The 22398-nt window shown below is 34.6% G+C and overlaps 2 protein-coding genes across 8 annotated transcripts in view; one reads left to right on the plus strand and one right to left on the minus strand.

Annotated features, from left to right (window-relative positions):
* The window catches only part of FGFR1OP2 (FGFR1 oncogene partner 2), a 32636-nt gene extending 29002 nt beyond the window's left edge, over nucleotides 1–3634 (minus strand). For 2 of the 4 annotated variants that reach the window (XM_074268784.1, XM_074268782.1), the window contains exon 1: nucleotides 2801–2925. The gene's annotated coding sequence lies outside the window, so the exon portion shown is untranslated. Of the gene's footprint in view, nucleotides 1–2800; nucleotides 2926–3267 lie in introns of those variants that run through there. The other 2 variants (XM_074268783.1, XM_074268781.1) reach the window with 2 other exon arrangements.
* Nucleotides 3614–22398, plus strand: part of INTS13 (integrator complex subunit 13) — an 80253-nt gene continuing 61468 nt past the window's right edge. For 2 of the 4 annotated variants that reach the window (XM_074268776.1, XM_074268777.1), the window contains exons 1-10: nucleotides 3729–4286; nucleotides 5832–6066; nucleotides 8444–8518; nucleotides 11645–11847; nucleotides 12226–12306; nucleotides 13072–13162; nucleotides 15930–16058; nucleotides 18097–18181; nucleotides 21424–21513; nucleotides 21727–21816. In XM_074268776.1, coding sequence (XP_074124877.1) covers nucleotides 5842–6066; nucleotides 8444–8518; nucleotides 11645–11847; nucleotides 12226–12306; nucleotides 13072–13162; nucleotides 15930–16058; nucleotides 18097–18181; nucleotides 21424–21513; nucleotides 21727–21816 — 1069 coding nt within the window. In that variant the 5' untranslated portion in view covers nucleotides 3729–4286; nucleotides 5832–5841. The other 2 variants (XM_074268778.1, XM_074268775.1) reach the window with 2 other exon arrangements.

Here is a 22398-nt window from a genome sequence, read left to right on the forward strand (position 1 = left end):
ATTGTATTATATAAATATTAATATTATGTAATTACGTAAATATAATAACAAATGTTAGCACAGAAATAAAGGAATTTGTTATATTACATAACAATAAACATTTCAAATTATTTAGGGAAGTGAATCTAGTAAGAAGTTTATCAGAGTAGTTTAATGCTTCAGGAAAAAAAAAAAGCTTAGAGAGGTACAGAAACCATTATCACTTTGCATATTCACTTCCTGTAAAATGAAACCACAAAACATTAAAGTACTACATGTACAGTGTTTTTTATTGGACAAGATTATTATTTCATCAATATAAGTTAGTCTTTCCACCAAAGTACATCAGTAAGAAGCCTGATACTAAAAATCTTGAAAGAGTTGCCTGGGGCACTGAGAAGTAAAGTGGCTTAAAAAAAGTTCCAGAAACTATGTATCAAAAGCAGAGCTTGAACTAATAAACCTTTCAGATACCAAGGCTGGTGCCTGTAGTTTCACCTCCACACTTCTTAAAAAAAAAAAAAAAAATACATTTGCCTTCTTTAGAACTAAGCAATAAGATACTATTTCATAACAAACCACTGGGAGAACAAAGACTGACAAACTCTTTAGGAAAGTTTGTATTAAGACAACTATCTCTATTTTTATTTTAAACAACTAATTTGTGGGGATCTATCCCCAGAATTCCCTGTCATGAGTATGAATAACAAAATTTTTAAAAGGAAAAGTTGCTTTTGCATTAGTCACATAGTTTCCCATCTACCTTATAGCTTAATGCCACTCACAATGACATTTTTGGCAGAGGCTTCAGTACATTCTGTTTCTGATAAAAGAGAACATAACACCCACTCTCAATAGTAATTGCCAGCTACTTAATTTTCCTGTTTGATTAAGAAGAATTTAAAGAGAAAAATCCTGTCCTTTTTTTTTTCTTTAATCCACTGTCCATTAGAGAAAAACCTAGTGAATATTGATTAAATTAGAAGTAACATATTTTCAACTATTTTCTTTAAAATTATTCAGTTATGGTTATTTAAAATTTCTCTAAAAACAATGAAGATTGTGCCCTTCTTATTTATCTTTTTATCTCCCTCAAAATCTAGCACAGTGACTTGCAAATAGCAGGCACTTAATGTTTGTTCAAAGAATTTAACCACTGAGATTCTCCTATACACAAAGGCCCAGGCAGAAAAAAGCTAACAGATAATCTCACCCTATATGCTTGTTGAAGGAGGAGAAATATCAGAACAATTTACCATCAACATTTGATTATCAAGAAGAACATGATTCTGTGTGTCTATAATGTGTGAATTGATCCTATGCTTGTTCTGGGACTTTTTCTTCTATAAAACGAAAGGTTTGTATTACAAGATCTCTTAAGGTTCTTCCTTGTCCTAAATTCTATTTAACTCTAAGAGGTCTCTGTCTCTAACTCTCTTTGATTCTTGTTCCTTTCTCTTAAAGATGCGGATGGAAAGTGTCACACGAAGTACTGTGAAATATCCTGAACCTCATTACTAGGATTTCTTTAGTTGGTATAGTGGAAAAGGTACTGGTTCTACGGTCAAAAAAGACCTAGGCTTAAATTCCAGCTAGGATACTAATTAGTTGTGTGACTATGACTTAACTACTCAGATCCTGTTTTCTCATTGGTAAAATGAAGATAGTGATAGTACTATTTCATAAGGCTGTTGTGACTAAATAGTTACTATATAGTATCTTAAGGGACCACACAGTTTAGCCTCTCATTTTACATGTGAGGAAACTGAGATCTGAAGAGGTTAAATTACTCAGTCATAAAGATGGTAAGGGATAAAATAAGATTTGAATTAAGCTTTTAAAGCTCTTCATAGCCTGGCTTCTTCCTACCTTTACAGTCAAACTTACTCCAGGACCTCCCGGTACAGTTTGATCCGAAGATATCGGACTGCTCCAGAGACAGGAAACGTCCCTCTTTTTATGGCTTTTTTCCATGCCTGGAAAGCTTTCCCTTCTCATCTCAGTTTTCTTGGCTTCCTTCAAGATAAAACTCCCTTCTCTTGCAAAAAGCAAGGTCAGTTTGTATGGCTTGTATAGAATAGTTTGCCTGTTGTTTTCAGCTTCCTGAGGGCAGGGGCTGTTTTTTGCCTTTATACTTCAAGCACTCCAAGCTGTGTAGTGTGACATTTAGGGAGCACTTAAGTGCCTGACTTGATCCTAGATCCTCAGATTCTCAATCAATTTAAATTAAACAGACATTTATTAAGCAATAGCCAGGTGAGTGAGTCTGCTTGCCCCAGTCTCTCCTCACTCCAACCCTCCTCCATTCAGCCACTAAAGTGATTTTCCTAAAACACACACCTGATCACGCCATCCTCCTACTCTGTAAACCTCAGGAGCTTTCTATTGTCTCCAGGAGTAAATACAATATTTTTCTTTTGGGATTCAAATACCTTTGAAATTCCCTTCCTGTCAGGTTTTCTTCCTCTGATCCAACTACTGACCTCCCTGACTTCCTTGAAGCTAATTAAAATCTCACTTCTAACCTCTTTTATTCCAGGGCTTTCCCGCTTTTAATAATTTCCTATTTATCACATACATGGCTTGCTTTGTGTATATTTGCTTGCATGCTATCTCCCCCATAGACTGTAAGGCTGGCTTTGGCCTCTTTTGGTACTCCCAACACTTAGTCAGAAAATAAATGTTTCCTAAACTGCTGTGTGCCGGGCATGGAGAAAAGCTGACCAGTGACAAAATTAATCTTGTATCCAAAGTTTACGAGTTAACAAGCCATGGATGGATGAAGTGTCTGCTACGTATGGGGGCTGTGCGGGTGACTCACGGGAACAGTGAAGTTGACCAGGGACGATATTTATCAGTCAGCTGGCCACTCGAGAAGGCACGGCGCTGAGTCCGGGCTCACGATGCAAGCGCTCCGGTTACCCGGGCGTCCAATGCCCCGAGTGTATGCATGCTTTAACAATGACGGTTACACCGTTCTACATTCGTTACACACACCATTTTTTCTTTTTCCAGTATCTGTCAGCAGCCGCGCACCTGCCTTCCCGGGGGAACCTGGGGAGGAGTGGTGATCCTCTGACACGGGACGGGCTCCGATCCAGGAGCCCAAGGGGGGACCCCAGGCCTCTGCTCTCCTCTGGGCCCGGGAACGGCTCAGAGCCGGCGCCAGCTCCGGGACCGGGGAGAGGAGGAAAGGGAAGGCCCAGAACGAGTAACGAGGCGCTGACTAGCGTCCCCCCAAACCCAAGCCTGGAAGGGCCGTCGTCGCCCGCGAGAGCCAGAACTTACTCTCTTTCTCCGCTGCAGCCGCCGCCTACACCTCCGGGCCGGGCTGTGGGCGGGTTTTGCCGGCGGGACCCCGGTTGCCCCCGGAGGGCCCGGCTCTACTGCTCCGGGTTAGGTCTCCTCAGCAGGTGACCGCAGAGTCGGGCAGAGACTGCATCGAGAGGAGGTGGCCGGATCCACCCCCCATAGCGGAGCGGGGGGCGGGCTGCTCACATAACCTCCCGCGCCTGAGAAGCAGGGGAGGGTGGGGGAAGGACGAGAGGTGCGAGAGAAGCCTCGCGAGACTTCTTTACCCGTGCCCCTTTCCCCTTTTGGTCGTAGCGCGGAGATTTGACCGGTGACACTCTAGGACTACTCCCGCGAGAGGCACAGAACGGTTCACCCCTCCTCTTTTTTTTTTTCCACTTCCTCCCTCCCTCCTTCTCGCTCTTCTCGGGCTCACGGTGAGTCTCGCGAGCGTTGTCAGGAGAACCCAAGCAGGGCCGAGAGAGAACAGGCGAAGGGGGGGCCTTCTGCGCTCGGGGGGCCGGATGCGTTTTAGCCGGTGCTGCGGTTCGTGCTGCAAGGCTAGCGAGGGTGCCCCGACGGCCCAGACCATCCACTCCAAGGGGTGACTAGGGGTCTCAATTGGGGAGAAAGCTCTTAGAGGCCGAGACTTTTTTTTCCCTCCCTGTCTCCGCCCCCTTTCGGTATTTCGTGGCCTGGACTTCCTGACCACCGAGGGGGAGGGGAGCTCGACGGGAGCCGGGGGGGGCGGGGCTAAGGGAAAGCCGAACGTGAGGGGCGGGAATTAGGCCAGCTGCGCACGCGCGCCGCGCGAATGTGTTTGTGTTTTTGCGTGCGTGTCTATGTATGTATGAAACTGGAAAGCGACCTGTGTGCAAGAAGATGAGTGAACATACGATGCTCTCCTCTCGGTGGTAGCTGACATTTTTGGCCGACTGCTGACCCTTAGCAGCCTATTCCAGGAGAGCTTTGGCTCTAGCCTTTGATTCGTTTCCACTACAGGAGCAGGCATAAAAGTAAGCGAATCTCTATCCTGAAGTTTGTATCCTATCCATCTACTTGGCGGTTTTCTCTTCTGCTTTTCCTGGCCTCATTCTGCAAAAGACCCTCTTTGCAGATATGTTCGCTATGAAACTGAAATACTTGCAAGCAGAAAATGAAAATTGCATCTGAAAACAAATCCAAGTTGGAATATTCTTTTTGAAGAACCCTCGCTATAGGCTTTTCTAAGGTGGTCTGTTAAATCAACTTCAAATATACAGACTTTGTTTTAATTGAAAAAAAAAAAATGACCCATGAATAGAAAGTCAGAACAAAACTGGCAACCTATTTTTATAGTAGTTCTTAGCAAATCACTTTTTTAAAAGTTGTTCTATCAGTTTGCTGTGGAAAGTCATCAGGTAGTTAACTTTTTAATTTTTTTAGAAACTGATTAATATATTTTGTTCTCTTCCAGACCTTATATTGTCATCTTGTTACCTGCTTTTTGTTCATATCTTTGATCATTAAATGTTGCAAAGAAAAAAAAAGTCAAACTAGCTTTATTTTTCCATTTTTTGAAAAATTTGAATGATTTCTCAAGAATAAAATCTGAAAGTATTAACTTTGTTATTTTTAAAAAATTATTATAGGTAGATGATAGCAGCATAGTACTTTAAATTGATAAAACACTTATTTCATGAAACTCTGAAAATTATGGACTTCAATTCACATTCTTACTGGACCCCAGAAAAGTAATTTACTTTTTCTTAGTTTCAAATTCTTCAACTATTAAATACAGATGAATAGAAGTTTCAAAGTCAGAAAAACCTCCATTCAAGTCTCACCACTAAATCATTTGGCTGAATCCTGAGCAATAAATACCCCAGGCAAATCTGGAAGACTTACATTTCGGAGCATGATGATTCTTAAGAATCATCAAATCATTAATGCTATAAGGAATTCATCATTTGGTGATTCTTAAACTCATGAAGTAACAGGTCAGGTTAAAAAAAATAAAAAAGATCAACAAAACTATCTCCCTTTCAGAATTCTTGTAGAAAAAAATACAAAGCAAATTGTAAATCCTTGTAAAAATGCTAGAGAAATGCAAAGTAGTACAAGTATTAAACTCATTTTATAGAAGAGAAATTGAGGTTCAGGAAGGTTAAGTGATTTGCATAAGGTCATAGATCTGAATTCTTTTGACTATTAGTCCATTGCAAACTGTAGAATGTTAAATACGGAGAATTGACAATAATTGAATATATTTTGAGTACATTATGATTTAGTGGTTAAAATATGCACCATAATGTTAAATCCCATGACAAATTTAGCCAAAAAGCTAATATAAAGATTACTTTTTCCATTGTAATAAAAGTTCAGTATAATGTGGCATATACCAAAACTTGAGAAATATTTTGATCATAGTTGAAATAGTGACAAATTATATTTCCAGCTTGTAATGTGAATATTACTGATGTCCTTTACCAAGTCTTCATTAAGGAGAAATTAGATACTAACCAGAATTTGTTTATATTTTTTAAAAGCTTTTCATCTAATATGTTTAATTTTACTTGCAGGTTTAAAAAAATGAAAATTTTTTCTGAGTCTCACAAAACAGTATTTGTTGTGGATCATTGTCCTTATATGGCAGAATCATGCCGACAACATGTGGAATTTGACATGTTGGTGAAAAATAGGACCCAAGGAATCATACCACTGGCACCCATATCTAAATCATTGTGGACTTGCTCAGTAGAATCCTCCATGGAATACTGCAGGATTATGTATGATATATTTCCTTTCAAAAAACTGGTGAGTATTTGATGTCTCAAATGTGCCAGCAATCATGAATTTGAAGTATACTATATTTGTGTATATGTATTTTAATTATATTGATATTGCTTTAGACCAAAAAGATCATAGTATTTCTTCTATTCAAGTTAGTATGAGATTATCTCTTTGAGATTAACATGTAACTGCACAATTAAGCCAAGAGAATTTGGCAATATTAGAAAAATTACATTCTAAAGAAGATTAAGGAGTTACTATTTCATGATTCAGTTGGTTATGATTTTGTCATTTTAGATACTTATTGAGTGCCTACTCTATCCTAGGCACTGTTAGATAATAAGTATTCAGAGAAAAAAGTGAAACCATGTTTAGTCTTAAGAAGCTTTTATTCTTTTGGGGAGAAATTACTTGTACACCTAGATGTACATGTACAAAACATGTGTACAGAGTAAAAGCAAAGTAATTTTAGAGGTGGAGAACCCTAACAACTGGAGGATGCAGGAAGGGCCTTCTTAAGAGGTAACAACTGAGTTGCTTTTGGAAAGAACCTAAATTTTCCTGGAATTGTTTTTGAGGAGGGAGACTACTCCACGTCCTAAGGGACAGCCTGTGCAAAGGCCTGGTCAAAAGTGATTCCACAGCTTGTAGGGGAAACAATAAGTAGACTGATTGTTCTCCTTTAGTCGCAAAATATTTAGTAAACATTTTTTGGTGACTTTGATGGGGTAGGAAAAAAATTCATCAGCTGATAAATAGCCTTCTGGTGTTGAGCTTCTTTGTGCTTAGTTAAGCTGTTCCTCTGAACAGATATACAATCTATTGCTGGGACTCAGCTCGAAGTTTTTCTAGCTTATGAAGAACACTAGAGCTTACGCATTACAGTGAAAACCTTAGGATTATCTTTATACCATTAAGGGACATCATAGTAAGTCTTTAGTTAAAATATTTTTAAAAATTAGGATAATCTATTAGTTGAAAGTTGTTACAAAGATTTTCTGTTGAAATTTTCTTCATGATTCAGATTACATCTTCAAAAATGTTAGCTTCATTGTGCAAAAGTGGATTTTTTTCCCCCATTTTCTTTGTGTATATATTGGAGAAGGAACCTTTCATGTCTTTAATTATTTGGCTGGTTTCAGATTTCTTTTACTAACGTGTAGATTATAGAGTCTGACATAAAAATCTAATATATATTTTACTATTCTAAAGTCAGATATAAAGGAATTTTTGATTATCTGTGATTTTTTTAGTGGAGGAATTTAGTGATTTCGTCTGTAGAGCAAATTGAGAAAACTTTCTGTACCAATGTTGACTGGCCATCATCATAAGATAGACCCCAAGAAAGGGTACCAGAGAAATAAAAAACATATTGTTTGGAGTCAAGGAAATTAGTCTAAGTATCTTGTAAATTGCCCAGGGTATATAGCATGCATATCTAAGGCAAGTTGTCCAAGTGCCAGAGAAACATTAAGAGAGGGAGCAGTGGTTGGTTTAAGAAGGGTTCCCTAGACTTATCAAAAGAAAAGAGCAGAAACTAGAGCACACAGTTTAGGGAATGGAAAACTAGACACAGATATTAGCAAAACTGAACTGTTCTTGAATTGTGAAGTTATATTTCCTAACTTGTTTCCTAACCATTTTCTTTCTTTCCAGTTATATATGTAAGTACATACACATGCATATGCCTATCTATGTATGTAGCTATATATTTTTTTGTTTTATTGTTTTAACTTGTGATTTCACTTATGTGGAAATTTATCTCATTAGTGTAAATTAGCAATTTATCTTTAGAGAGCTAACTAGGCTACTGAGAGGATAGTGACTGATAGCTGGCCACCCAGCTAGTATCTGTCAGAAAGATGACTTGGAAATAGATCTTCCTAATTTTAAGGCCAGCCTATAGCTATTTGATTATACTACTATGCATGTATACATACATTTTTCCTGTGTGTATACACATGTATAAGTAAAGTTATGCTTTCTACATTTCGACTTTCCTCATTGAGGTTTTGAAATATCACAGGTTGACATGAGAAATGGGAATTTATTTGGGAGTTTTATGAAAGCCATAGACAATATGTGAAGGCCAGAAGACAACAGAAAAAGTTTTCAGAAATGCATACAATATCTGTATAGCATAATATCAATACACATTTTACAGTAAGGTACAGCCCCATAAAAGAAAAAAAAAATCATATTTCTAATCTGGTGTGAAGGGTAGGCCCAAAATTTTTACATGGATTTTCCAGATTGCATGGGTTCTACCCAGAATGTAGAAAGGATAACTGTAAACACACACACACACACACACACACCCCTCTCTTTGCAAATCAGTCCTTGAGCAAATTTTTTTTGTGATTTGAGTGTAATTGTTAAATATAACTTTGTAACCTTTTAGGTGAATTTCATTGTTAGTGACTCGGGACCTCATGTTTTAAATTCTTGGACTCAGGAAGACCAGAATTTGCAGGAGGTATGTTTAGCTTCTGAAATGTGATAACTTGAAAAGAAAACAAAAAAGTATTCAGGTAATTTAATGGTTTTTTTAAATGAAAAACTAGAATCCTGAAATCTTATAGTTTTTGCATATGGAGTTTATTTCTCACATATTTAGTCTTTGTTTAACTTGGAAAAGTACTAATTTTTAATTTTTTGAATCCTATTGTATTTTCATTATGAAAACTTTTTGCAAGTGAGGCAGATAAGACTTAAATACTTACAGCACAAAAATGAAGAGCTTCATGTTAAAGTTTTAAAACATTGATGGAAATTCTCAAAAGAAAGTTTTTCCATCGCCAGTGTTGTTTTTTTTTTTAATTACAGAGAGCAACAGACAAGGAATATACATTGTCATAATTATAATTTTTGAAACATATTGTTTAATATCTTAGAGATACTCCAATATGGAATCACTTAGTCTAATGATCATAAACGTGTAAGGAACAACAGTTATACTTTGCCATTGCCCTGACTCATTCTAAAACTAAATAACTTTGATTCCTGATTGGATGGTGCTTCTACCCTATTGCACCCCTACTACTATCTACCCTACCTCACTCTTGAGTATGTGCTTCTCCTGAGATATTGCTGTCATACACATCTCCCACACTTGAGTAACCCTGCTGTTGTGTGGCCAAGTCTCTATTTGCCACATTTTGTGTGTGTGTGTGTGTGTGTGTGTGTGTGTGTGTGTGTGTTGCTTTAATTTCCTCCTTCCCTCCCCCCCTACTCCGTTGGCTGTTCTATATACTAATAAAATTTATGCTTGCCCAAACTTTCTAGGTACCAATTTTTTATAAACCATGAACCTTGCTTCTAAGGGAAGCTATGAAAGCAAATAGAACATGTATATCATAGAGTCATGGAATTTAAAGCTGTAAGGAATTTTAAAAGTAAAAATAGGTAATATATACACACTAAGCTTTTGTAAAGAACTTTTCTTATTATTTTGTGTCCACGGGTTAAAAAATAGTGGTATTGTCTCTACTTTACAGGTGAGGTAACTGAGGCTCAGAGAACTTGAACCCTAAATTCACTTACCTCCAGATTTTTCCATTATGTCATTTCCTCTGAATTTAAAGATAATTGAGATATTTGTGAGAATTTTCCCCCATTATCCCCCTCCCTCAAACAATGTATCCAATACCTCTTTTGGAAGCATTTTGAAAGTATATTATGGCTGTGCCGCTGTGTGAGTAAATTTATAATACACATAAAATAGCATTCAGACTGTATTGCATGTAGAGAATGTTAACTTTATAAATTCACTGATCATGGAAGTAGTATTTTATTTCAGGTTTTCTTCTTTCAGAGGGAAATAAGAAGAGAGCTTATATATTCCATTATCATGTGAATTCACCAGGAAGATTGTGTGTGTGTAAGAGACATATCAGTTTCTAATTTCATCTTTTAGCCAATTGAAACTGCTCTGTCTCTTTAATTACTAAATCCATTGACTTTTCCAGTACTCATCTTTCTTGACCTTTCTGGAGCATTTGGTACTGCTTATCTCTTCTGGAAACACTTCTCTAATTTTGGGGATACTACAGTCTTCTATATTTCTTTTCTTAAATCATTATCTATGATCTTCCGCTAGTAATAGGTCACTCTCAAAGTTCTTTTCTGAGCCCTTTATATCTTCTCACCACCTCCCATACTCCAATCGTATCCATCTTTCTACTAGGCATCTCTAGCTGTGTGTTCCATAGACATGTCAAACTCATGTCCAAAACAACAGGCATGTATTAATCTTTCTTTAAAACTTCTCTTAATGTTCCTTTTTCTTTTGAGGATTTCACCATCCTTTCATTTACCCAGGTTTGCAGTTATCTTCAATTTCTTACTTTAATTAATCATATTCAGTGACTTCACAAATATTGTAAATCCTACTTTCACAACATATCCTATCCTGCTTTTTTCATTCATATGGCCCCTTCTTTAGTTCCTTCTCATAATGTTGCATGCATTCACTAATTATGAAATGACTCTTAATTCAGTAATTGATTACTTTCTGTCCATTTAGATAGATTGTTTCATTATTTACAAAGTCAGATGTTTGCCAGATCTGACAATTGATTTTCTTGACCTTCATATCCAAAGTGTGATGATACATCTGATTTCTGATGTGAGGCTTCAGAAGCATAGGATTCCAGATTTACAGTTGGAAAAGATAATAGAGATCATTTAGCCCAAACCATTTATTTTGTAGCTGAGGAAACTTGTGACTGACGAGCCTACAATCACAAGTAGTATTTGAACCTAAGTTCTATGTAATTCCAGAGTCAGTGCTCTTTTTACTGTGTAATTCTGTTGAAAGACTTTTGAATTTTTAATTTCTTAATCTTGAATCCTAATTTTTACTGTTCATCCTTCTGCCAGATTTTTTGTGAAGTCACTGTAAGGTATATAATAACTTCGAAATATTCAATTCAGTTCAACAAATTTGGGAGGCAATATGCTACATTGGGAAGAACAATAGATTTAGAGTCCAGTTTGAATTCTGGCTTTGTGATTACCTATGTGTGTGATCTTGGGCAAATCACTTAAAAGTCACATCTGAGGCTTTTTTGTTCAATCTAGTGATCTGTCAAGAATTGAGGATACTTGTATTAAAGAGATGATTCAGTACTTTACATATTTTTGGTTTAGCCAAAACAAATTTTTATTATTTGTATGAGTGAAGAACTGAGTCATGAACAGTCAAATGTGTCATAACTGCATTCCCCATTGTAATTTATTATAATTAAATAACTTGATCTTTGAAAAAAATGATATAGGTTGGTATAAAATTAACTGAGAAAGGGAAGTACAAAGGTGGCAGTTTGATGAGTATGTAATTCTGGGAAAGGCTCAATGACTAAGTGAGAGCACTGGAATTTTCTGAGAAAGGTAAAATATTAATGGATAATTTTGATTATAGCAAATTGAATGAGAGCTTTCTATTGTGTGTATTGCCTAGAGACAACCAGATTTCTCATAGGGAGGATAATTACCTATTCATAACCTGCTGTCAAGTTCTCTAGAAGCACAACTAGATAAGATAGGCCTAAAGATCTGATTCCACACTTGTCAACAACTTTCCCCCCTTTCTCTTAATTAGTTAATGGCTGCATTAGCTGCTGTTGGACCACCTAATCCTCGTGCAGACCCAGAATGCTGCAGTATCTTGCATGGTCTGGTTGCAGCAGTGGAAACTCTTTGCAAAATTACTGAATATCAACATGAGGCTCGCACTATGCTGATGGAGAATGCAGAACGTGTTGGAAATAGAGGACGAATAATCTGTATTACTAATGCAAAAAGGTGTGAAATTTCCAAAGCAAATAAAATAATTTGCTTATTTGCATTTTTGTTAAAAATGCTGCAGAAATAACAAGTTCAAAGTAGTCCTTTTGTTTCAAATTTGTTTGTTTATATCTTTTATGCCAAAATAACTATTGAGTTTTTTTTAAAGGAGATTTTTGAAGTAGAAATTGATTTTAAAAATACAAATATTGTTCAGTTTATTTCTTTGGAATTGGCAGTATTTTCTAGCATTAAGCTATTTATTGTTGTATTTTAAAAAAAAATTCTAAATCCTTCTATCATTAAAAATGTTGTGTACTTAGTGGATTGACTTTTTCTAAAACCTAGTTTTCTTAAAGTGTGGTCTCTTATCATCTTTGTCTTTTTAATCCATAGTGATAGTCATGTACGAATGCTTGAGGATTGTGTTCAAGAAACCATTCATGAACATAACAAACTTGCTGCTAATTCCGATCAGTGAGTATAAACCACAAAGAGCATGGGTGTATATTTAACAGAACCCTGGGGGAATAACAATTATGTATTTTAAAGATGAAAGAAACAGTAACGTCCTTAGTTAATTGAACATATTTCTCATATACATTTTTTGATTTGCCCTCTTCTTTTCATTTCCCCCAATGTCTTTATAACCATTGATACTTGTTTTGTAGCTGTTCCCTTCTTAAAGAGGGGAGGAGAGCTGAAAGGTAAAATCTAAAAATATCTTCTCTTAGAAATAGTTTTCTTGGCCTTAAAACAGTACTATTTCTTACAAATTTTAAGAGACCAGCAAATTGCCAGCAATGCTACTGGTTTTATGCCCTTGGAGTTTAAGTGCCTAATTGTTACTGTAGGGGAAAAGTATGAGAAGCTTTGTGTAGTTATTGCCAGTGAATCATTAAGGAAAGATTTATTGGTAAAAACTTTTTCTCTCTCTTTTAGCATAATGATATCTTTATTTTTTTTGGTAAAAGCATCTGTTGTAAACATCCAAGAAATTGTTACAGGTTTATCTTCTGATTTGTCTTCCCATACACAACAAATCAGTCCTTAGTTGTACACTGTTAAATTCTTAATAATTGATCATAATTATTGAACTTGTATGAACATGCATTAATCTTTAAAATAGCCATGATATTTTTTATCCTTTGCAAATTTAATGGAAAATACAAAATGGGATAAATTTAGCTTTTTTCATATAAAGAAAATATATGTTGTATAACAATAATGTTATCTTTTAAGTCTTATGCAGATCCAAAAGTGTGAATTAGTTTTGATTCATACGTACCCAGTTGGTGAAGATAGTCTTGTGTCAGATCGTCCTAAAAAGGAGGTAAGGTCTTAAGTAAAAGGAAAGATTATGGATTATAAATAATACACAGTGAGTATGAAGTTTACATTAAACATTGACTACATATACAGTGAAACATATACATATACAATACAACCATATACAATGAAGAACTTATTCCTTAGAAATCATGCCTAAAGAAAAATAATATTGCTAAGCCTGTTTTCCTATTATATGCTCACATGATATTGTTTTGGCTTAATTGGCTTGAAATTGTGAAAGTAGAAGTCTGTTGATGATTTTTAAAACAAGCCACATCTTTTTTAGTCATAAGCTTGATTGGAAAGTTCAAAGAATGTAAAATTCTTCCAAGCTTACATGCCACCATAAAGGCTCTTCATCAATAAAGCATGTCCTCTGAATACTGTAAAGATACTCTCCATCTTTAAGTGATGTGACAATAAAAATAACTTTGACCCTCTGTTGATATTAAGCAAGGTATAAAATAACAAAAATGTTTACCACTATTAGCAAAGAAATATAAAAGCAAAAAAGCCAGATTGGCAAACCAATGAATTCAGGGTACTTTGTGATGTCAAGAGAAATGGAGGAATACCCAGTAGACCCTTGGGATACACTTAGTGGGAGCCACTGGAATATGCAGGATGGGCAGACATAGGTGGTAATATACATTGTTGGAGGGAATATATTGATGAGATCACAGATTTTCTTTTTTTTTTTTTTTTTTCCTTTTTTTTCTGAGGCTGGGGTTAAGTGACTTGCCCAGGGTCACACAGCTAGTAAGTGTTAAGTGTCTGAGATCAGATTTGAACTCGGATCCTCCTGAATTCAAGGCTGGTGCTCTATCCACTGTGCCACCTAGCTGCCCCACAGATTTTCTTAAGTGAATTTGTGATCTAATGTGTAAAAGACCTACAATTAATATTATCTAAAGACTAAATTTAAATGATATCTACTCAGCATCTTGTTTTTAAAGAGAATTATTTTGATATATCTCTGACCTAGAGTTTTTAATGTATTTATATTACCATTTGAAACTGACAATAATACAGTAAGTAATGATTATAGTAGTTAATAGTTATGTAATGTTTTAAAAGATATGCAAAGTACTTTATATCATCTCATTTGATCCTTATAAGAATCTTGTAAAATAGGTGTTATAATTATCCCCTTTTCACAGATGAGGAAACTGAGGCTTACAGAGGTGAATTGATTTGCCCAGGGTCACAAAGGTAATAAGTATCTGAGACAGAATTCAAATTCAGGACTTCCTAGACCAGCACACTATCCATTGCATCACTTTGCTAACTCTCTTGTCATCTTCAAAATTATTTCTCATGAGAAAAGTTAAACAAAGCTAATAATTCAAATCACAGTATGGTATCTTACTTTTACATTTATATTGGTTTAGATTTCAGTAATGTGGTTTTTTTATTCCATTGGAGCAGATTGGAGCTTTCTGTACTTGAGTGGATAGTCTTTAATAAATTGTTTTGGACAACACATATTTTGTGTTTTAAAATGTATTTTATTGATGACTTTTTGTTTTTGCATCACAGTTATTTCCAGATAAAGCAATTTTCCCCTCTCCTCCCAGTGTTAGCTCATTCTTTGTAACTTAGAAAAATATTTAATCAAAAATAACTAGTACTCTGACCATATTTGATACTGGTTGCAGCCCTCTGCACCTTTAATTCCTGTCTTCTCTTTTGCTGTCCTGCACCAAGAAAATATTGCAGTTACTCATCATTCAACTTCTTACCAATGTTCTTTTTTATTTATGTCATTTCTTAGTAACATATTCTGGTTCCTGTTTATCGCGATGAGGTTTATCTGAATCCCTCTTTTTCTGTTTGTTGCACAATATCCTATCACAGAATTAAGCTCCTTAAGTGTAGAGATCCCTCTTCTTCATCCCCCTCTGTATTTGCATTCTGTTCAAAGAAACATTTAAGAAAATACTTACTGATCTCTAAAATCCTATACTTAATTGTGGAAAAATGTTGCCATTCATATTTTGGTACTTAAATTACTTTCTTTTTATATTTGTATTTATATTTATATTTGACCATTTAAATCTAAGCTTAGGGTATGGACCCTAGATCAGAGGATATGAAGAATTGTTCTTTCTCTGGAATAATTCAGATTATTTTGCACAAAAGGTTGCACTATATCCCAAGTCTACCAACCAGTATTTTAGTGTACTTGTCTTTCCACAGCCCTTACAATACTGTTTCTTTTATCCTCTTTATCAGTTGATAGCTGTAAAGTGAAATCCCAGAAGATTTTTTTGTGAGGCAGTTGGGGTTAAGTGATTTGCCCAGGGTCACATAGCTAGTAAACATTAAGTGTCTGAGGCCAAATTTGAACTCAGTTCCTCCTGAATCCAGGGCTGACACTCTATCCGTTGTGTCATCTAGTTGTCTACTAAAATTGTTTAAAATCATTTTCCTTTTATTAGTGACATGAAATATTTATTTTAAACTCTTGGACTATTCTCAGTAGAAGGATATGAGCAATGTAGCCCTCCTTCTGTAGACAAATCAAATTCCCTTCCTTGACAATCCTCCTAAATAATCATTTTATTATATGTTTTGTTTTCCATTTTTATTCTTTTTCTTTAATTCCATTTATACTTGAAGCCAAGAAAACTTAGAAACAAAATAAGTGGTAATGTTAATTTGATGAGTTTTACTTTTTTAAGTTCTATAAAACAGTTTTAGAAAAATGTTTTAAAAAATAGTGAGATTCAAATTCATTAATACTCTATGCTATTTATTTTTTGTAGTTGTCTCCAGTTTTAACTAGTGAAGTGCATAGTGTTCGAGCAGGACGGCATCTTGCTACTAAATTGAACATTTTAGTACAGCAACATTTTGATTTGGCTTCTACCACTATTACCAATATACCAATGAAGGTAAGATGAAAATGTTTATCATTTTGGAGAGGGACTGTATTCCTATTTTTAAAAATTATTTTGAAGTTTATTGTTTATTTTAATTGGATCTTTGCATTTTTTTTCTCTCTATATCATATTTTCTTTTTTTGCTAGCCCACATTCACTGTATGTGACCAGGTCAGTAACTATTGATATATGCTTTGAAGGATCACAGAACAAAATGCAACATTGTTATTTCACCAATTAAGATTAGGCTATGTAAATTTTTTTCTGTTCATATTATTTTGTACAAAATTTAATCTGTTAATCTCATATTATTACTATGTCTGTGATTCTTTTCCTGATAGCTGTGTTACTAGATTTTCCTGAATTTTGTGCATTCTGGTGGAGCTTTTCTTTCCCCTGTAATTTTCTTAACCATATAACATAAAGATGTTAATAACTAATAGGTACTGATCACAAAGTAATAGGCCATTATTTTCAGTTGGTTTATTGCTTCCTAATGTTAGGAAGAGTTGCATTTTTGTATGTTTATTATTCAGTTCAACAAGATGCTAGCAATACTGAGCCAAATAAAATGATTTCTGCCCCAATTCTAAGCCTATAAAGGACTAGAAGTGGTTTTCTTAGAATTCTTGTTTCTTTTGTTTCCTTTACATATCAATGCCAATTATTCCATCGTTAAGTTGTGATTTAATTATGTACTTTGTTTTTTGTTTTGTTTTGTTTTGCTATCACACTCTGAACGATAGTGAGAATGAGAAACTCACATGAGTCTTTTTAGTTATTCTTTCCTTTAAACAGTATTGAGAAGGAAAATTAATACCTGTTGAATTACATTGGCTAGATCCTCGCTGGAAACCGTGTGCTTCCCTCAGAATCTGTTGTATGTAGCAGTTAGCAAATATAGTGGAACTGATTTACATTAATGTCTTAAATATAAATTCAGTATACATTATAACAAAAAATAATTTTAGGTTGGCAGATAGTTTACTTGTTTACTTATTGATTTGCGTGCTGTTGATGTGAAAGTTTTCTATTTTGGACTTTTAGAATACAGTGTGCTGGAGTCTGTGTTCACTTTTACAAACACAAGTTCCTAGATGATGATTCTGTATTTGCTAATTGATGTATTATAGTGCTTGCTCATCTGTTGCAGCTATTTAAAGATGCTATTCAATTTTGAATAAATTGGTATTTCACTTGATTCAGTTGCATCTGCCTCTTCTTGACCACATTTGGGGTTTTGTTGGCCAAATGGTCAGACTCAGGATATTTGAGAATTTGAAAAACTTGGGCTGGGAATCAGAATTAGGTTAAAATTCTAAGGCTTCATCTTATTACTTATGTAACTGTCTGATCCCTTGTGGCCTGTTATTGAAGAAAAAAAAAAAGGTATATCTGTTCAGATATAAATTTGTTCAGTTATTAAAGAGTACCAAATTAGGTAATATTTTTTGTAAGTATTTTGTAAGTTATAGAAACATAAGGTGTTATGATTTTGGCAAACCTAACTTTTTTCATATACAATCTTTTAATACTAAACCATGCCTAAGAAGCAATACTAGTTAGAGTGATTGGAAGCAAAAGAAATTCTTAGCCAGTGCTATCAAACTCAGATAGAAAAAAAGGGTCATTAAGCCCTGTATAAGGATTCTTATAGGTGCATATTGACTTACAAAGCCACATAGTAACATTAATGTTTTATTGTATTTTTATTTATTTTGTTAATTATTTTCCAATTACATTTTAATCTGATTCTCCTATATTTGGGAGTGTTGTAGGTAGGATGTGGCTTTGATACCTTTACTTCAGTACTTCCAGAGGCAGCAGCTTCTTTTAGTTCTGATATAATAGCTATGAACCCTTGAGAATTATTTTTCTTGATTAGATTCCATGTTGGGGGAAAAATTCTTGCATCTTTAAATACATCACTGAGCAAACCACTGCAAAGTTAGAACTTACCCTTTTTCAAGGTATTTGATCATTTAAAGCAAAAGCCAAAATTAATTATTTAATGTGAGGGAAATTGATTTTTAAATGTCTCCAATTAAAGGAAGAACAACATGCCAACACATCTGCCAACTATGATGTGGAATTACTTCATCATAAAGAAGCCCATGTAGATTTCTTAAAAAGTGGTAAGTAAAATATAGTATTTTTTTTTTTTTTTTTTTTTTTTTTGGATAGACTATACTAGCGGAACATTTGAAATTGTGACTTGTTAAAACCACTTGTACATTTCTTAATCCTGGGAGCTAATCTTTAAAATTAGTCATCCAGCAAACTCTTAAGGGCCTATTTTGCAAAGTACTATTGGTTCCTAGCAGTTTACAATTTTCTTTAAAATAAAAATCTCAAGTGTTAAGTAATTTTTTAAAATGTGGTTTTAAAATCTCTGTGTGATTGCCTTATTGTCATTTTGCTTTCCATTTGTTAACAATTGTCTTCTGTAGCCTAATTCTTTGGGCAACAGGCTATTTTATTTCAGAGTAACAATTCATAGTGTGGTTGTAATTAATAAAAGATAACATTCATGTAGCACTTTGAAGTCTGCAAAGTTATTATATGCATTATCTCATTTGAACCTCACGAGGTATGAGGCAAGTACTATATTATCATTACCTTTTTTCTTTTATTTATTTATTTTTTTAACACCAGTGAAGTAATAGACATGGGAAATTTAATTTGCTTGTCAATAGTTGTATAATTAGGTAATTAGTAGTGAATATTTGTATGAATTCTTAAATATTTAATTTGAATTTTTTTGAATATTTTTGAATGTTTGAATATTTGAATGAATTCTTAAATATTTAAATGTCCAGAACTGAAATACATTTTTGAATTATCTAGGAAAATGCAATAGCTCACCCTTAATTTTAGAGGGGAGCAAATTATGATGGATATGAATTTGGAGTACCAAAAAAAAAATCTGATTTACATTTTGAGTAATTGTTACTTTTTATCCAAGCTTCCTAATGTAAATTTCAGGAATTCTCTTCTCTTTTCTCCATAGAAAATATTTGCTTTACATGAGCACTAAGAAGATTGCTATTTAGGATTAGAATAGCTACTCAAACTGCATAGAGACGCTAGTTTCTTTGTAAACTCCCAGGAAGTGCTTTGAACCAGTGATTCTACACAGATGTGAATAGTTTGCTAGGAACTACTTCTAGTCACAGCAAATTGTATCCTAAAGCTCGTGTGTTCTGCTGTGCTGATAGACAAGTACTGACTATGTAAATACTAGCTGTTATCACTGTTCAAATTATCTTTATTTCTTAATACATAGTAATATTTATTATAAGATTTTTTTTCATCCATTTCTCATTTGGTGGAAACATAGTTTCTAATTCTCTGCTATTACAGAGTGCTCTAGGAATGTATATATATATATATATATATATATATATATATATATATATATATATATATATATATATATATATATATAAAACCTTCATTTTTGTCTTTGACTTCTTAGGGGTCCTTCCTTAGCTAACATTTATATAATGTCTACTCAGGGCTGTGCTAAATGCTTTATAATTTTTGTCTCATTTGATTATGACAGTCCTGCAAATTTGGTACTATTGTTATCCTCTTTACAGTTGAGGAAAATGAAGCAAACAGATTTAGTGATTTCCCTAGGGTCAAATAGTAGGTGTCTGAAGCTGCATTTGAACTTCAAGTTTGCCTCAATATAAGCCTAGTGCTCTCTCCGCTGTGTTTTAGATTACATTCTATTGGAGGAGAATAATAGTTACACCTGGGTGGGATGTGGAGGAAGTACAAGGTAAATTGGAGAGAGATGAGGAAGAAAATAGAATCTAGTAAGGTGGAGGGATCAATTTAGGTTTCCTAGAGTCACATCATTTGTTTTCCTTCATTGGTATGTAAGCTCCTTGATGACAAAGGTGTTTTCATTTTTGCTTTTGTGTTTCCAGGTTTTAGGACATTATATGACAATAAGTGTTGAATAAATGCTTGATGAATTGTGTTTATACACACACACACATAACTACACACAAACATACACACACAAAGTATATGAAAATAAGAATGTTAGAGGTTAGAGTTTGGATCTGTGATGGTATTAGCTATTGGAGTTTCCAATAAGGGAATTCCTTCTAGAAATACAAATCTGCAAATTTTTTTGATTTATAATTTACTTAGTCGCCTGGGGACTCCAATAGATTAAGTCACTTGTCTGGCTGGTATGTATCCGAGGTAGGACTTGAACTCAACCCCTCCTGATTCTGAGATTAGCTTGACCTCAATTTTATTATGCCTCTGAGGGTTTGCATCCCAGACCTGGAAGATAACCTGGGCCAAAGAACAGAATTGGAAGTAAAATGTCATATAAGGACTTTAGAAGTTGGAGTTTACCAGGAGTGAGAGGAGAAAGAATCAGACTACTTCTGCAATTCCTTGACTGCCTTTGGGGAAGTCTCTGGCCATTTAGATGCCTTTTGTCTTTAGTGTGGCCATGAGTAAGGACAGTTCAGATCAAGAGCTCAGTGAAGATTATCTGCTGGTGCTCTAGAAATTGCCCAGACTCTCATTGTCTCATGCAACAACATTCGAAGCCTCTCTGCTTCAAGTCCTTTTGGCCTGTAGTCTGACCCTCCAAAGGGTCTGTGGGTAGATTTCAAAGGGATCTGTGAACTTCAGTAAGTTTATTTCAGGATAATTGTGGGGGTTTGTTTGTTTGTTTATAATCTATGGATTTTATTTTATGCTTATGAAAACATTTTGAGAAAAATTATTAGGCTTCAATGGGCTGCCCTTGCAGGGCTCTATAACTAAGCAGAAATTAAAAGTCCTCTGCTCTCATCCATTGGCCTATCTGCTTCCCTTTTCAAGAAGGCTCTTGCTTCTCAGACATAATGCACTTGTTTGCTATTGCTTCACAATGCAGCTCTTCTCTTTAGTCTGATACTCTGCATCTTATCAGAATGGGTTACTTGCTCTTCCCACTACATGATAATCCATTTTCTGCCTCTTTGCTTTTGTCCTCATGCCTGTTTTGAATGTTTTTCCTCCCCATTTCTGACTTTGGTAACCCCTATCTTATTTCAGGGCTCAGCTTTATTGCTGTCTTTCTTTTTACAAGAGTACTTTCTTGATTCATCAGTTGTTATTGTTCCCCATCCCTTGGTATCTTGTTTTGTATATCTTTTGTGTGAACTTGGTATATCCTATGTAATGAAGGGACTTGCTTTTATTACTTCTCCAGTATGGAATATATTTTACATAGAATAGACCTTTAGTAAATGTTTGTTGAATTGAATTAAATTGGGATCTTACATACAAAACTTACATGTTATATCGCATTCTCATTTATAGTTTTTCTTTTTTTTTTTTTTTTTTTAATATATTAAAGGTGATGTTCACTTGGGAGGCAGTAGTAGAGAAGGCTCATTTAAAGAAACAGTAACACTTAAATGGTGTACACCAAGGACAAATAATGTTGGTAAGTACTCAAAATAATTACGCAAAGTAAGTTATTAAATTAGAAGTTTGATAAGTTTTTTCCATTCTTTTGATTTCATCTTTAGTCATCATTGTAAAGATCATGGGGGAGGTAACTTCTCCCTCCTATGATGGAAATAATGGGGGTGGTAACTTCTTCCTAAAATGGAAGTGATGCTTTATGCATATTCATGAGTTTTTACTTGTGTTTCAGAATTACATTATTGCACAGGAGCATATAGAATTTCACCTGTAGATGTGAACAGTAGACCTTCCTCCTGCCTTACTAACTTTCTTCTGAATGGTAACTTTTTTATTTGTTTTCATTGGTATAGTTACATGTATAATTTTACAAGTGAGAGAACTTTGAAATAGGTGTGCTGATTCTGTTAATTGCTAACAAGTTTTGTAAAGGAATTCTAAAATCTGATCTGGGTCTAGAACATTTCCTGCTATATCTTTTTAACCTTTTTCACACTAATTTCTTTGAACTTAAACATTACAGAGCTCATTGAAGTGATTTTGCAGAGATTAGTAAAATGACTTGTGTTTTTGGCCTTAATCAGAAGTATTATGTTTTCATTAATGAACATTATAACTATAATATTTTCTAATTTTTAATTTCCCCATAGATTTCAAATTAATATACATATATACATATATATGTATGTATATATATATATATATGTGTGTATTTGTATATATGTATGTATGTATATATATATATATATATATATATATATATATATATATATATATGAAATTTATTTTTTTGCTGAGACAATTGGGGTTAAGTGACTTGCTCAGGGTCACACAGCCAAGTGTCTGAGATCAAATTTGAACTCAGGGTTGGTTTTCTATCCACTGCGCCATCTAAATGCCCCAC

This window comes from Sminthopsis crassicaudata, chromosome 5 (genome assembly GCF_048593235.1).
Source record: "Sminthopsis crassicaudata isolate SCR6 chromosome 5, ASM4859323v1, whole genome shotgun sequence".
Taxonomy (NCBI): Eukaryota; Metazoa; Chordata; class Mammalia; order Dasyuromorphia; family Dasyuridae; genus Sminthopsis; species Sminthopsis crassicaudata.